Source organism: Dendrobates tinctorius, unplaced genomic scaffold (assembly GCF_039654945.1).
Source record: "Dendrobates tinctorius isolate UK_male_01 unplaced genomic scaffold, ASM3965494v1 ptg000326l, whole genome shotgun sequence".
Lineage (NCBI taxonomy): Eukaryota > Metazoa > Chordata > Amphibia > Anura > Dendrobatidae > Dendrobates > Dendrobates tinctorius.
Genome location: NW_027361993.1, coordinates 5,018,529 through 5,036,174, shown reverse-complemented (window position 1 = coordinate 5,036,174; position 17,646 = coordinate 5,018,529). Strand labels below are relative to the sequence as shown.

Below are 17,646 nucleotides of genomic sequence, written 5' to 3'. Positions count from 1 at the left end.
ACAGGAAGGACCGGTCTCCCTCCAACATACTTGGCTCACCAGTTCCTTGGGCCTTGTGGTCCTACTCCTGGGGGTTGGCCCTCTGCCCCAGGGGTTGCTCGTTTAAAGGACAAAATCTTGCAAGATGACCTGCCTTGTAGCAACGATGACAGATGGGATGTCCGTCCTGGTCATAGCGGTCGTTGTTCCTTCCTCGGAGTGGCGGGGTTCTCCTCCTTCGGAGCCACGGGACATCCTCTGGACTGGAAGCAAGCTGGATCTTCTCTTTGGGGGACACCTGCAGGGACTGCATGGTTTTAGTAAGTGCAGCCATCCCTTTGGTCAACTCCTGGACGTGAAGACGCAGCTCCTCAGTTGGATCTTTATCCAGAGTCTGTGCATCAGCCTCTGATGCATCAGCCTCCACAGGGATGGAAGGAAAAGATGTTGCTTCCTGATGGTAGATGATCGCTGGGCGCCTAGGGGGCGCTGAACGGCTGTCAGTTGATTCCTGCAGGACCCGAATAGCCCTGTCCTTAAAATCAGCAAAGTCCAGATCAGGGTTTTGTAGGGTTATGATGCGCAACTGCCCCCTGTGGGTAATGGATAGGAGTCCTTCAATGAACTGCTCCTTTAACAGTTTATCTTCCTCCTTCACGCTATCAGGATCAACTTGCTTAACTGCTCGCAGCGCCTCCTGCAGGTTAAGAGCATAGTCCCTTACACTGTCCTGCGTTCTCTGCTTACATCCAAAGAATCGCATCTTGATTTCAAAGGTGCTTCTCAGCTTGACTAGAATCTTTTTAACAGTCTCTTTGTCAGTGTCCTGCCAGGCCTTCACCTCTCTCTGTGCTGCACCAGTTAGCTGTCCAATAAGGATGTTCTCTTTCTGGCTTTCAGACAGAGGGTATACTTTAAACAAACTGCACAGCCTCTCTTTAAATTCACTCAGGGTATGTGACTCACCCGAGTACTGCGGTAGCCAGGCCGCTCCCAGAAGGTAGGGCACAGACAGCGGCATTATGGGGACCGCTGCGGCAGGCGCTACTCCTTGTGGCGCTGAGGGGTTGGCGGCGGCATCCACCGCTGCATTGCTGCTTGGCACAGACATTCTCTCCCCCCCCCCCCCCAGTTAACGTTAGCTAGGGCCGGGGGTTGAGTGAGCTTACCGGCGGCCGCTTCGCAGGCCCGACTCGCCGGGCTCTAGGCCTCAGCTCCTCCCCTTCTCGCTCGCTGTCCTCTCTTCCTGTGCGGCACTTCACTTCTTCGCGCTCTGCGGCAGGCTCCGCCCACGAAGGCCCACCTCTTTTGGTTCCCGCACGCGCCAAGCAGCGCGGCAATGGCGGCAATTGGCGCCAACACAGTCTTTTACACAAACACAGTCTATGGCACACAGGACCCGGGGGGTACCGGGCTCCGTAATCCTGTTCGTGATGCCAAGTTGGGTCGCCCTCCCAGGTCTGTGGAGTACTCGGTACCGGGCCGGTGTCGGCAGAATGTGTCACAGCAGCGGTGACCTGGTCCATGGCCCTGGGCGCCCAATTAATAGGGGAAGTTTGAATGGTGGAATGTAGTTAATGGAATAGTTTGTGACGCCACCTGTGGTGTTCGGCAAGTGAGATGTTAAACCGACGCTGCATGCAGATCCACTGGGACTGATAGTATGGTGCAGCAAAGATGTAAAAGCTCCCCACAGGTGAAGCTGTAATCCCAGGGCAGTGTAGATGTGGTTGGCACAGGGATGTAGCAGTGCCGGAAGGGTAGGAAGCAGACAAAGACACAGCAGGGTGCAATTTCTGTACCTTTACTTGATAAATGCAGTCCAGGGTCCTGATTACAGATGGTACCGGAGCAGGCTAACCTGAAAGCAGCTCAGGGATTCTCTTTCAGCAGATGGGCTGTGCAGTCTCCTTCTTAGCGCCTTTAAGTGTGAAGTACTCCTAGTACTGAGTTACACTGAAGTTCCTCCTAATTCTCTTCTACTAGCACTCCTCATATGGCAGACAGCTGTAGCCGCTATTCCTCTCTTGGCTCACTCCGTGCTGTTGTGCCTTCAAGTCTTAGATGGGGGTAGGGCATTTATAGCCTCATACTCCTCTGGTGTCTGTTGCAGGACTATTAGTATCCGTACAACCGTGGAGTCCAGGCTCCAGTTCATGCGCTCTCGCTGTGAGGGAGCTCTCATTTCTCATCTCAACCTCCAGCTTCTCTCCACACGTGGACCTCCTCACGCTAACTGACCACTCCTTCCTCTTAGCCCTCAGAAAGCACTCCTCCCTTCAATTCCGGTTCAGAGTCGCCCCTGCTGGCCTGGAGTGGAACTGTGTTGCATGTATAGGTTAACTGCGACAGAGACCCTTCACTGCTTCCAAGCCTGGCCTTACCCTCCCTGGAGGAAGGCAAAGCCACTGTGGCGGCCATACTCCTGGGGGCGCCACCTGTACGTTGGGCAGCACAGTGGCTCAGTGGATAGCACTGCAGCCTTGCAGTGCTCGAGTCCTGGGTTCGAATCCCACCAAGGACAACATCTGCAAGGGTTTTTTTTGTTCTCCCTGTGTTTGCCTGGGTTTCCTCCGGGTACTCCGGTTTCTTCCCACATTCCATAGACATACTGATAGGGAATTTAGATTGTGAGCCCCATCGTGGACAGTGATGATAATGTGTGCAAACTGTAAAGCGCTGCGGAATATGTTAGTTATAAAAATAAAGATTATTATTACAAGAATATAAATACTATAATACTGGCCCTATGTACAATAATCTAACTACTGCCTCTATGTACAAGAATATAACTACTATATATAACTACTATAATACTGCTCCTATGTACAAGAATATAACTACTATAACACTGCTCCTATGTACAAGAATATAACTACTATAATACTGCCCCTATGTACAAGAATATAACTACTATAATACTGCCCCCTATGTACAAGAATATAACTACTATAATACTGCCCCCTATGTACAAGAATATAACTACTATAATACTGCCCCATGTACAAGAATATAACTACTATAACACTGTCCCCTATGTACAAGGATATAACTACTATAATACTGCCCCTATGTACAAGAATATAACTACTATAATACTGCCCCTATGTACAAGAATATAACTACTATAATACTGCCCCATGTACAAGAATATAACTACTATAACACTGTCCCCTATGTACAAGGATATAACTACTATAATACTGCCCCTATGTACAAGAATATAACTACTATAATACTGCCCCTATGTACAAGAATATAACTACTATAATACTGCTCCTATGTACAAGATTATAACTACTATAATACTGCTCCTATGTACAAGAATATAACTACTATAATACTGCCCCTATGTACAAGAATATAACTACTATAATACTGCCCCTATGTACAAGAATATAACTACTATAATACTGCTCCTATGTACAAGATTATAACTACTATAATACTGCTCCTATGTACAAGAATATAACTACTATAATACTGCCTCCTATGTACAAGAATATAACTACTATAATACTGCTCCCTATGTACAAGAATATAACTACTATAATACTGCCCTCTATGGACAAGAATATAATTACTATAATACTGCCCCTATGTACAAGAAAATAACTATTATAATACTGCCAATATGTACAAGAATATAACTACTATAATACTGCTCCCTATGTACAAGAATATACAGTAACTACTATAATACTGCTCCCTATGTACAAGAATATACAGTAACTACTATAATACTGCCAATATGTACAAGTATATAACTACTATAATACTGCTCCCTATGTTCAAGAATATAGCTACTATAATACTGCTCCCTATGTACAAGAATATAACTACTATAATACTGCTCCAATGTGTAAAAATAAAAACTTTTATCTTTTACCACTTACTGTAAATTAGTATCTATTTTAACTTTTCTTAGCTTGTCTCCTGGGCTCATATGGTGATCACTGTTCAAAAGTTTGTAACTGCTCCCATGGAACCCCATGTAATCACATCACCGGGGAGTGCGGCTGTCCACCGGGATTTACAGGCAATGGATGTGACCAAAGTAAGTGAGAAAAAGTAAAAAGTTATGTTTTGCTCATCCATTAAATACTCTGATGTTTGGTAAATGACAGCACTGATTGACTATAGCAGATGTAGATGCCTCTTGATGTCTTCTATATGCTGTCAGTGCCACACTGATGCATAGATATTACCAGTCTTCGATTAGGTCTTAAATGTCTTATTTTCTTCTACCCCCTGCTCCAGCCTGTGTGCCAGGAACATATGGCACAAATTGTGGCAAAATATGTCAGTGTCCCGGTCAGCATCAAGACTGCCACCCAGTGACCGGGGAGTGTATCTGCGCCTCAGGCTATCATGGACACACGTGTCAGATAAGTAAGTGCACCATTCACTACAGAAGTCACAATGGATGGTTTTACATTTCTACGTCTGTGTTGGAATGAAAACCTTAATCAATTCTCTCCTATGTCTCTGGGGACCCGGACCCTCACTCATTGTTATATGTTTTCCCGTTTCAGAATGCCCCAGTGGATTTTATGGACGGAACTGCGAGCAGGACTGCAAGTGTAAGAACGGCGGCCATTGTGAAGCCACGACTGGCGCATGCCATTGTTTGCCGGGCTACGTGGGGTCTGATTGTGGCACTGGTAAGCCCCTCTCCAGGCATTATGTGCTGTATACCTATACACTGTCATGTCATATAATTAGTGGTTCTTTTACAGTGTGTCCCCCAGCAAGATACGGAAATGGGTGCAGCCGCGTGTGTCGCTGCGGTCCTAATGGATCATGTGATCATGTGACCGGTGATTGTGTCTGTGCGCCTGGAAGAATAGGAAAAAACTGTGAACACGGTATGAATGCCAATCATAGAGCACGGTATATAGAACAAAATGCAGTACAGGGCTTGTCCACTTTCTATACCACAAGTGTCCCATGAGCAGTGTGTAGGGGGTCTGGTTGGGGTTGCTGGGCAGCATTATCGAACAATGGGATCCTTTGAGCAAATGTCTGTGTAATTCTTGACTTAATGTATATCAGGTCTATATGGCCATAATGGACTTTTTTTTTTTCTTTTTTAACATTTCAGTCTGCACCAAAAATTATTTTGGTGCAAATTGTCTGCAGATTTGTGCCTGTAAGAATGGAGGATTGTGTGACCCGGCCAATGGGACATGCAGCTGTGGCCTGGGATGGACTGGAGTCACATGCGAGGACGGTAGGTACAGTTAATGAGCGGTTGTACTACAGTGCCCCCTAGTCTCTGTATTAATCATATGGAACTTGTGTAGCATTTTCAAGATCTCTACTTGGAGTGAAAATGCGTATCTACATTTCAGAGACTGGAAGTCTGTGCTAACCAGTCCTGTGTTTTAATTTTTTCAATTTTTTGTTGGAATGTATCAGAGCAGTAATGTTTAGTCTTATGTGTTCTCCATAATTGCATACAGTGCGATCCAGGGGTGTAATTATAATAGGTGCAAGGGTTGCAATTGCACCCAGTTCTGGGAGGCTAGGGTGCCCAAAAGGCCATTACTATTAACGATTTTCAATAATCGGGGGTCCCCATTGGAGCTTTTGCATTGGGGCCCACGAGCTTAAAGTTACTCCACTGGTCTGGTCCATTGCTGTGTAAATATTCTGTAATATCTCCTCATTCATTGCAGAATGTCCTCCTGGGAAATATGGAGCCGCCTGTCAGATGGACTGTTCCTGCCTGAACAATGGGACGTGCGACAAAGTAACTGGGACCTGTCAGTGCTCGGGAGGGTACTACGGAAACGCATGCCAACACTGTGAGTCGCCCTGATATGCCAGTCAGGAGGAGGAAATGTCCATGATAGGAGTAGGGTGTGGAGGTGGTAGTAGGGCCGCGACCTCCCTTCCGAGTCCCTCGGAGAGATAGACAACAATGTCTGTGGTTTTCCTACATGGCTCGGCCTTCTTCTGATGATATGGACTGTGACCTACAGGTTTTACAATCCCCTTCAATTGTCCATGAAGTCTCTAATCTTATCTTCTGGTAAAGGACTTGTTCCACATAAAAAATATGAAGCCGCTTAAAAGGGATAGTCTTCTCATACACATTTATGGCATAACAAAATTGGCCAATGACCTTTGTGGTTTCCATGGAGCAATTGCCCATAGCAACCGATTTTTCTTGGTCACAGATTTTGAGGAAATGTTCTAGGAACTTTTTCTATTAACATATTTGACCCCGTCAAAGTCAAGACTCTGACACAATAATGGGCCCTAAAGAGGTTTCTTCAGGAAAATTACTTGTCACTAGTGTGTATGACCCAAGGAACAGCAGTCTGACGCTGAAGTCAAGGAAGAGCGAGTCCCTTAGAAATAAAAATGGATATTTACTAGATAAAAAAGCAGAATTCAACAGAGTGAAACTCATCACTGCTTTTTTACTACATTCTGTAGTTTGCCCCCATGGTTACTATGGAAACAAGTGCCAGGAAGTGTGCAACTGTGAAAATGGAGCATCCTGTGACCCAGTGACTGGGGTTTGCCGCTGCCCTGCTGGTTTCAATGGAGACCGATGTGAAAAAGGTTGGTGTCACATGCGAGACCGTACATTACAAAATGCTGAGATGTAAACACAAACCTAAATATTACTGAGAAGAGAGGACAAACTGAAACAGGATATGAAGTACATGTTAAAGAAGGAATGTTTTTGGAAGATATACATTTCATAATAAAAAGTTGTAGAAAAATATCATGTGTTAAAATTCTGCAGGGACAGAACATAACATCTACTGTACTTATAAATGATACTTTGTAAATGTACAAAGCAGATCTGAATTTTCAGTTAATATATAATTATAATATACACTAAATATTTTTACTGTGTATGTATATTACTGATCCTGAGTTACATCCTGTATTATACTCCAGAGCTGCACTCACTATTCTGCTGGTGCAGTCACTGTGTACATACATTACATTACTGATCCTGAGTTACATCCTGTCTTATACTCCAGAGCTGCACTCACTATTCTGCTGGTGCAGTTACTGTGTATATACATTACTGATCCTGTACTGATCCTGAGTTACATCCTGTATTATACCCCAGAGCTGCACTCACTATTCTGCTGGTGGAGTCACTGTGTACATACATTACATTACTGATCCTGTACTGATCCTGAGTTACATCCTGTATTATACCCCAGAGCTGCACTCACTATTCTGCTGGTGAAGTCACTGTGTACACACATTACATTACTGATCCTGTACTGATCCTGAGTTACATCCTGTCTTATACTCCAGAGCTGCACTCACTATTCTGCTGGTGCAGTCACTGTGTACATACATTACATTACTGATCCTGAGTTACATCCTGTCTTATACTCCAGAGCTGCACTCACTATTCTGCTGGTGCAGTCACTGTGTACATACATTACTGATCCTGTACTGATCCTGAGTTACATCCTGTATTATACCCCAGAGCTGCACTCACTATTCTGCTGGTGGAGTCACTGTGTACATACATTACATTACTGATCCTGTACTGATCCTGAGTTACATCCTGTATTATACCCCAGAGCTGCACTCACTATTCTGCTGGTGAAGTCACTGTGTACACACATTACATTACTGATCCTGTACTGATCCTGAGTTACATCCTGTCTTATACTCCAGAGCTGCACTCACTATTCTGCTGGTGCAGTCACTGTGTACATGCATTACTTATCCTGTACTGATCCTGAGTTACAACCAGTATTATACTCCAGAGCTGCACTCACTATTCTGCTGGTGGAGTCACTATGTACATACATTACATTACTGATCCTGGGTTACATCCTGTCTTATACTCCAGAGCTGCACTCACTATTCTGCTGGTGCATTCACTGTGTACATACATTACATTACTGATCTTGTACTGATCCTAAGTTATATCCTGTATTATACTCCAGAGCTGCACTCACTATTCTGCTGGTGCAGTCACTGTGTACATACATTACAGTACTGATCCTGTACTGATCCTGAGTTACATCCTGTATTATAGCCCAGAGCTGCACTCACTATTCTGCTGGTGGAGTCACTATGTACATACATTACATTACTGATCCTGTACTGATCCTGGGTTACATCCTGTCTTATACTCCAGAGCTGCACTCACTATTCTGCTGGTGCATTCACTGTGTACATACATTACATTACTGATCTTGTACTGATCCTGAGTTACATCCTGTATTATAGCCCAGAGCTGCACTCACTATTCTGCTGGTGCATTCACTGTGTACATACATTACATTACTGATCCCAGGGTTGGACTGGCCCACCAGAGAACCGGAGAATCCTCTGGTGGGCCCTGACTTCTCCTTCAGGAGAGTTCATAGTGCAAACTTTTCAGTTGCTAAGGGGCTCTTCAGTGGGGGATAAAGGTGGGCCCTCAGAATCAAATCCTCCGGTGGGCCCAATGTTCTCAGTCTGACACTGACTGATCCTGTACTGATCCTGAGTTACATCCTGTATTATACTCCAGAACTGAATATATAAAGTGCTCTCAGTGAGAGAAACAAAATAGGAATCTTGTGGGTATGATACCTTTTAATGGCTAACAAATAATAGTGAATGTTGTTACAAAGCAAGCTTTCGGGACTGCTTATGTCCCTTTATCATCACTGTGTACATACATTACAGTACTGATCCTGAGTTACATCCTGTATTATACTCCAGAGCTGCACTCACTATTCTGCTGGTGCAGTCACTGTGTACATACATTACATTACTGATCCTGTACTGATCGTGAGTTACATCCTGTATTATAGCCCAGAGCTGCACTCACTATACTGCTGGTGCAGTCACTGTGTACATACATTACATTACTGATCCTGTACTGATCCTGAGTTATATCCTGTATTATACTCCAGAGCTGCACTCACTATACTGCTGGTGCAGTCACTGTGTACATACATTACATTACTGATCCTGAGTTACATCCTGTATTATACTCCAGAGCTGCACTCACTATTCTGCTGGTGCAGTCACTGTGTACGTACATTACATTATTGATCCTGAGTTACATCCTGTATTATACTCCTGAGCTGCACTCACTATTCTGCTGGAGCAGTCACTGTGTACATACATTACATTACTGATCCTGTACTGATCCTGAGTTACATCCTGTATTATACTCCAGGGCTGCTCTCACTATTCTGCTGGTGCAGTCACTGTGTACATACATTACTGATCCTGTACTGATCCTGAGTTACATCCTGTATTATACTCCAGAGCTGCACTCACTATTCTGCTGGTGGAGTCACTGTGTACATACATTACTGATCCTGTACTGATCCTGAGTTACATCCTGTATTATACTCCAGAGCTGCACTCACTATTCTGCTGGTGGAGTCACTGTGTATATACATTACATTACTGATCCTGTACTGATCCTGAGTTACATCCTGTATTATACTCCGGAGCTGCACTCACTATTCTGCTGGTGCAGTCACTGTTTACATACATTTCTTACCCTGTTGCTTTTAGCTCTAAAAATTCATTCACAATTGTGCAGCAGGCTTTAGCACTGGTTTATTGTCTGTCTATACAGAGTTTGACTTGTATCCTAGGAAATCATAATCATTTCATAAATCGATTGCTCTCTGCAATATTGGAGCACAGTTACAGTAAGTTGTTAGTGGTGTATCTCATGACAAGCTGGCCGACTGTGTCTGGTAACAGCTAGCAGAATTGTGAATGCAGCTCTTGAGTATAATATTAGCTGTATCTCATGATCAGAACAAGATAATGTGCACAGTAAGTCAATTGTAAATTAACGTTGTTTATTGCTTGGGAAAAGGGTGAACATAACCTTTAAGAACTGTAATCATTATCTCTCACCAACTTTAACGTTTTATCATCTCTTATATCTTCCAGGCTGCAATTCGGGAACATTTGGAGAAAATTGTGGGAAGATTTGTGAGTGTGAAGGGAACGGACCGTGTGACCCAGTGACTGGTGTTTGCTTTTGTCCCCCTGGGAAGACGGGAGCGACCTGTGATCTAGGTACAGTGGAGCTGGCAATCTCGGGCTAATGGTTTTTAAGCAGTGTTTTTAACTGTTGCAAAACTACAGCAGTTGGGAGTTGGTGCAGCCCTAGGTTAGAGAACACTATATAGGTCAGTGGTCTGCAAGCTGTGGCTCTTCATCTCTTGTGAAACTACAACTCTCAGCATGCTCGATTGGCTTACATCATATGTTAAAAAGTGGATTGGACCGTCACTGAGCGCTTGTTCTTCACCCCAGACTGTAGGATAAATCACTATGGACCAAACTGCAGCCTGAGCTGCGACTGCGGCTGGAACGCACAGTGCAACGCCCTGACTGGAGGATGCATCTGTCTCAACCGCCACTTAGGAGCCACTTGCCAGGAAGGTACGAATCTTCTCAAGTACTCCCCATCACCTGCAAAAAACGAGGAAGGACAGAGGTGGCAGTCACAATTGTATCCTGGAGCCCAAACACTCAATAAGTATTATAAATGGCACAGTGTAGTAGGGGGCGATCATACATTGTGCATTGAGGCCCTGGAGCTGCACGCTATCTCTTCATATCCCATTTAGATCTATAGTATACTGTTCCACCTGCTAATTAAACGGGATCTTGTCACCAGGTTTTTGCCACCTAACCTGAGAACAATATAATGTAGCGTCAGAGACCCAGATTCCAGAAATGTGTCACTTCCTGCACTTATTAGTGTTGTTTATATAACATCTCTGATTTATGAGCAAGAGATTATGACTAGAGGACTAGTAAACCTGCTGCCATATACTTCAGTTACTCCCTCACCACTGATTAGCAGCTTTCTCCCCTTCCCTCCGCTCCCCCGCCGGGCAGCTGACTTCAGCGTGCAAGCGTCGGGAGTGCATAATGTCACTATCATGCTTGCTGCTGGCCTCTGATTGGTTGGTAGCTTGTATTGGCGCGCACGGACCCGATGGGTCTGTACGTCACAATGCACTTCAACTGGATGTGCGTCTGAGGATGCACATCCAGTAAAAGTTTCTGCTGGCGTCGGCGGTCTCTCACCCTCATGGGCCCAGTCACAACCTCTATGAATAAAACACTCCTTGTGACAGACTCCCTTTGAAGTATGAATCAAAGACTAATTTATTTATTTTTTTTTTTACTATGGGCCTAAAATCTAACAGCAGGTAGTTTCTAACAGAGATAACCTGCCTGTTCTACTCAATGTTCCTGCTAGTGATTCAGGTGGTCCACATCAACAGAGCAGTTCTTCCACTCTGAACTGTTGATGGGGCATGACTGTCAACATCATGCTGATTGACAGCCGGCTCCTTACAGTTAGGCATCGGAGAGTCGACTGTCAATCAGCATGACATTGGCAGTCACGCCCAGTCAACAGAGTAAAGTGGAAGGGAAGCCGCCACTGTCGATGTGATGTCAGTGGAAACCACTGAATGACCGGCAGAAGTGGTCTGTGTATTAGCTTTTAGGCCCCTAGTAAGATAGATATATATATATATATATATATATATATATATATATATATATATATCTATCTATATCTATTAGTCCCGGATAACCCCTGTAAGGTACAACACGCTGTCCACAGAATTTCCAGGATCTGTTCTTAGTGTTAAGTTTTCTTGTTTTTATTTCTCTTTCACATAAGTTAAAGTTTGTTCCAGAGCTGTAATCTTCAATCTACTGTGGTTAGGATGAGGTAGTGTCATATGGAGGATTATGTCGGCTTTATCCTCACTGTCCTTCTACTAACGTGTTACATCCGGCTGTATTCACAGGAGGCCCTCCCCCGCTTATGTCTGCTCAGCTACAGGTTCTCCTCCGTAAGTCCAAACTAAGTTGCATGTTTTGTTCTTGCTTTATTATCACCATTGTCATTGGCGCTCTTATAGTTTTAGTGGTTGGGACAGATTATATATATTAGATACAAACTGTATACTGTACCTGTTGATATAAATAATATAAAAAGTTGACTTTCACTTGAGATTTATCTGCGAAATTAAACCTTTCCCATTGACCACAGTGGTGAGGATTCAAGAGTAACCCCTTTAATACTAAGTGTTTAGCTCACATTTATCCAAGTCCTACGGTACTGTAAAGAGACCTTTTTTCCTCTGGATTATTTTTAATTTAAATAGTGTACCTCCTACAATTGCCGCTAAAGTTTTCTTTCTCGTCTGTGTCCCGCCCCAATAAAGATACACATTTTCCTACTGACCGTGTACCACAGAACTCCACCCATTTTCTTTTTCTCCTCTGATGCCAGCCAATCAAAACACTGCTGCGCTCACAGAGATGTTCTGTGGTATACGCCCAGTTGGCTAAAGTGAAAAGTTGCACCTTTATTACTGGGGGCTATAACTTTACTAGAGAGGGGAAAAGAAGAGTAAGAAAAAATTGTTCCAGAACAAGCAGTGCATCGGCAATTGGAGGAGGTGCTCCGCTAATATAAAAAAAATTAAGTGAAAGGTCCTTTTTGAAGATTAACCATTTTATTATTTTTATTCTAGAGATTAATAGTACATGTGAAAACAGATTACAAAGTTTATGTTATTAGAGAATTCTGCTTTTTTTTTTCTCCACCAGGACTGATCACTCTTAATTCATGGGTCAAATCTATCTTCAGTGAATAGATATTGTTCCCATTACAGAAACATAATGGTTGTTGCTCATAAACATCTATGAAGAAACTGTGCAAATGTTCAGCATTTGCAGCAGAAAAGTCTGCTGCAAATCCTAATGTGTTGGCAGGAATACACTGGGTAAAAATGTGCCCTTTAAACCCTTAAAAGACCTTTGACGTGTATATACGTCAAAGGTCGTGTCTCAGTACTTCATGCAGGCTCTGGAGCAGAGCCTGCATGTTTTCTGGCACATGTCAGATTACATCAGCTGACATGTGCTCCTAACAGCCGTGGGTGGAATTCCAATCCACCCACAGCTGTTAACATGTAAATGCCGCAGTCAATCTCTGACACTGACATTTAACATGCTTGCGCCAGAAGCGAGTCACAAATCCCACCCATTAACCCTGTATAATATGACCAGGGGTCGCTGATGGGTTGGCATGACAACCCGGGGTCTGCAGGAGAATCCTGTGATTGTCATTGCCTTGTGGCCGGTGCCCATAGCAGATGATCATTTTAGTTACATAGAGCAGGGCGCTAAAGCTCTGTTATGTGTAGCAGAGGCGATCGAACGATCACAGCTTCTAGTCTCCCATGGAGACTATTGAAGCAAGTGAAAAGTAAAAACTAAATGTTTCTAAATTTATTTAAAAAATATAAAAGTTTAAATCGCTCCATTCAAAATAAAACATAACACTTTTTTGGTATCAGTTCAGAATCGCCTGATCTATAAATAAAAATTTATTTAGAATTTGTTTTTTGCTTTTTTGGTCACCACAACATTGCCGTAAAATGCAATAACGGGCGATCAAAACATTATAATTATTGATCTTTCAACTCACAAGTGATTGTTATAGCAACATAGCAGATAGGATTGCCACTCAGTGCTGCTGGCACAGGCAGATTCAAATAGAAATAATGCCCAGAGTATGCAAATCACCACACAATACTATAAATGGCAGTCACACAATAGTTAGCTGATATCAATTAATGGTAGGGCAGTCATATCACCTCACCACTGCCAAATTAAAAACAGTTGGGTACATGCGGTGCCTCCCTGGGCACTTGTGAGTTTAAAGATCCATATTGTAGTGCACCGCATCGTATCATTAAAGGGAAGGTGCCATCCCAAAAAATTTTTTTCAGCAATTGAAAAAATGTAAAGAATTAATGTTTACATTTTCTTAAAAAATATCATTTGTTTTTAATTTTGCAAAATATGAAAAATTATTTTAAAAAGTTTGGCATTTCCACTTGTTAACACTAGGGGGAGCAGCTACTGAAATCTGGCACAAAAACCTATGACATCTAGGAACACAGTGAGCAGCCATTTTGATGGGGCCTGCAAAGTTACTGACTGTCTTTGCATGTAAAGTCTGGATCAGAACAGGTCATCAATCAGCAGAAATGTTTCCTGGATTTCTGTGGAGCAGACAAGCAGACGGTCCATCCATGTGTATAAAACACAGCGCTCTATGTACAATCCCTGGCACCGAACAGGGTGCCCCCCACAGACCAGCACACTGCTCTCCTGAAATACTCTGTGCTGCTGTCACTCTGCTCCTTCCACCATATATCAGGCCCCTGTCGCCTCGCTTTCACACATCGCCAGGATAGGATCTGAGGAGAGGAATGGGGTCTTCGGTCACTGAGGATGGCAGGCAGCAAGGATTCTGGGAGCAGGGTGACAGCAGCACAGAGTATTTCAGGAGAGCAGTGTGCTGGTCTATGGGGGGCACAGAGGGAGATATATGGTGGAGGGAGCAGGGTGACAGCAGCACAGAGTATTTCAGGAGAGCAGTGCGCTGGTCTATGGGGGGCACAGAGGGAGATATATGGGGGAGGAGCAGGGTGACAGCAGCACAGAGTATTTCAGGAGAGCAGTGTGCTGGTCTATGGGGGGCACAGAGGGAGATATATGGGGGAGGAGCAGGGTGACAGCAGTACAAAGTATTTCAGGAGAGCAGTGTGCTGGTCTATGGGGGGCACAGAGGGAGATATATGGGGGAGGAGCAGGGTGACAGCAGTACTGAGTATTTCAGGACAGCAGTGTGCTGGTCTATGGGGGGCACAGAGGGAGATATATGGGGGAGGAGCAGGGTGACAGCAGCACAGAGTATTTCAGGAGAGCAGTGTACTGGTCTATGGGGGGCACAGAGGGAGATATATGGGGGAGGAGCAGGGTGACAGCAGTACAGAGTATTTCAGGAGAGCAGTGTGCTGGTCTATGGGGGGCACAGAGGGAGATATATGGGGGAGGAGCAGGGTGACAGCACCACAGAAATCCAGGAAACATTTCTGCCGATTGATGGCCTGTTCTGATCCAGACTTTGCATGCAAAGACCCCATTCCCCTCCTCAGATCCTGTCCTGGCGATGTGTGAAAGCGAGGCGACAGGCACAGTCTGGGGTGACGCTGGGAAGCAGGATGGGGGAAATGTAGCCATTCAGTAGCGATAAAAATGAGACCCCTCTCTTCAGCTGCCTCACCAGCCCTCCCCTGACTGCACCTATTACCCCTGACCCGTGTGCAGGTACTCAGCCAGAACCACCCTAGAATGGGTCCCCTTTTAGCAGATAATACTGCCATAGTGTTCTCACATAATACCGCCATATACTTTACACATAATGCCGCCATATAGATCATACACAATACCACCATGTAGATCACACATAAAACCAGCAGGGTGACAGCAGCACAGAGTATTTCAGGAGAGCAGTATCACATGGGATAGGATTAGATACACGGCTCAGCAGACAGTATCACACAGGATAGGATTAGATACACAGCTCTGCAGACAGTATCACATGGGATAGGATTAGATACATGGCTCAGCAGACAGTATCACACAAGAGAGGATTAGATACACAGCTCTGCAGTCAGTATCACACAGGGGAGGATTAGATACACGGCTCAGCAGTCAGTATCACACAGGAGAGGATTAGATACATGGCTCAGCAGTCAGTATCACACAGGATAGGATTAGATACACGGCTCATCAGTCAGTATCACACAGGAGAGGATTAGATACACGGCTCAGCAGTCAGTATCACACAGGATAGGATTAGATACACGGCTCAGCAGTCAGTATCACACAGGAGAGGATTAGATACACGGCTCAGCAGGCAGTATCACACAGGGGAGGATTAGATACATGGCTCAGCAGTCAGTATCACACAGGAGAGGATTAGATACACGGCTCAGCAGGCAGCATCACACAGGAGAGGATTAGATACACAGCTCAGCAGGCAGTATCACACAAGACAGTATTACAGATATGCCCACACTGGTGAAACTTCCAGCCCCCCCAATTATACACTAGACTATGGGCTGTATTTGTCACTGTCCTCTTCAGACAGCCATAAAAGCTGTCATAAAAAGGAAGGTGTCAGATTACCGGAGATCACTGGGGCTGTGAGTGAGGAGGCGGAGACAGAGCAGGAGGACAGTGGAGCTGGAGCAGGAAGCACAGTGCAGAAAGTGAAGCTCAGCAGATAGCACTGGGCTACAGGAAAATGGCGCCCAGCCACACCTACAGCAGTGAATGGTGCAGCCCACAGGGGCGTGCCCAGTTCACTGCTAATGAGGCTGCAATGTGGGGTCGGGAACCGACTGCAGTCTCCTATGTCCAGGGACGGCCATATTTGCAGACTGTATGAGTCCTCCACAGATCTGCAAATCAAGATGGCAGCGCCCAGTGGCTACATTAAAACATTATTACAAACAAGCCATAAATCCTAGTTAGTACAACATTTGCTGAAACAACATGTTTTGTTACTTAATCTTTTTTTGCAAATTATATAAAATTGCGGCACCTTCCCTTTAAACTTGCTTAGAATGTTTGAATCTGCCTCTAGCTGCTCCTCCTCCATAAAATTTTACAAGCACCAACTGTCATCTCTCTCAGAAATGGAAAAACTTCTGTAATGACGACATTCTGCGTTATTGAACCAGTTGATAATACCCCATTCTCCTCTCCTTTGGCTTACAGACGGGCATCCTCGACCATCACATCAATCTTCAGCTAGATATCTAATACATTCAAGCAAACATCGGCCATAGCCTCAGTCCAGGAGTAAAAATCCATTGCTGGTGCCACCATAAAACCACTATCAATATGAGACAATATTCATTTATATCCATACTGGAGAGACCAAGATTCTGGAGGGGTAGAAGCAATGGTCGTCATCAAGGCTGACCATGCAACAAGGAGACCACGAAGAAGACTCACATGTCATGGTTCAGTCTTAACATTTCCATTTACTATCCCTGATCCACCAATGACACGGAGAGGTTCTTTGGTGGAGCAATGGTCAACCCCTGAGGTCTTCTGCTCGGAGCCAGGACCCCGTAGACTCAACGGCTGTGGATACACAATTCTCATTTGTGTTCAATTACCGGCAATATTTGAATTTGAGGCGTCAGATCCTTGAAGACACTTTGTTTTGTTTTTTTTTTAGGGGTCAAGTGACATTTTTGTCTTGATCATTACTATTTCAGACTTGTTTGCCTGTCACATAGTTAAGAAGTCTATTTATGTTGACTTATTTATGAGAAAGAGTCTTGAAGACGCAGCCAAAGGGTCGTGCGCGTCTGGTGACCATATGGCCTAAAAAGTGCATCAAACGTCTGTCTTGTCTGAGGTTTTTGATGTCTCGCCATGTACAAATCTATCCGTGTAACCATGAGATCAGTCTATGGGAGCGCTGGATGACAATCCATATGGTCGTCCCACAGCCTCTTGGGCAGATGTGATCATTTATAGCTCTAATTAGCCACCACCATGGGAGCGGAGATTACGGAAATATACATGCAGGATGCCAAGAAAGCTGGGTGACTGTGCCACCCAGGCTCCTGCAAGGCAAATCTGATTTTTATAAATCACTGTGTACCCAGGAAAAAAAACATAAGAATGATGTGTGACAGATACAGCGGAGGCCATTGGTTGCCACCCAGCTTTCCCAGGAACAGATCCATGGTTGTGTTCTGTGGTAGGGAAGGCAGCGAAAATAGGTCTTTACTA

General features: G+C 44.5%; 1 protein-coding gene across 1 annotated transcript in view; it reads left to right on the top strand.

Moving 5' to 3' along the window:
• The window catches only part of MEGF6 (multiple EGF like domains 6), a 557,152-nt gene extending 539,899 nt beyond the window's left edge, over positions 1 to 17,253 (top strand). The window contains exons 29-39 of the mRNA XM_073561705.1: positions 3,908 to 4,036; positions 4,240 to 4,371; positions 4,515 to 4,643; positions 4,719 to 4,847; positions 5,084 to 5,212; positions 5,661 to 5,789; positions 6,427 to 6,555; positions 9,886 to 10,014; positions 10,255 to 10,383; positions 11,775 to 11,819; positions 16,615 to 17,253. Coding sequence (XP_073417806.1) covers positions 3,908 to 4,036; positions 4,240 to 4,371; positions 4,515 to 4,643; positions 4,719 to 4,847; positions 5,084 to 5,212; positions 5,661 to 5,789; positions 6,427 to 6,555; positions 9,886 to 10,014; positions 10,255 to 10,383; positions 11,775 to 11,819; positions 16,615 to 16,685 — 1,280 coding nt within the window. The 3' untranslated portion in view covers positions 16,686 to 17,253. The remainder of the gene's footprint in view (positions 1 to 3,907; positions 4,037 to 4,239; positions 4,372 to 4,514; positions 4,644 to 4,718; positions 4,848 to 5,083; positions 5,213 to 5,660; positions 5,790 to 6,426; positions 6,556 to 9,885; positions 10,015 to 10,254; positions 10,384 to 11,774; positions 11,820 to 16,614) is intronic.
• The last annotated feature ends 393 nt before the right edge of the window (positions 17,254 to 17,646 follow it).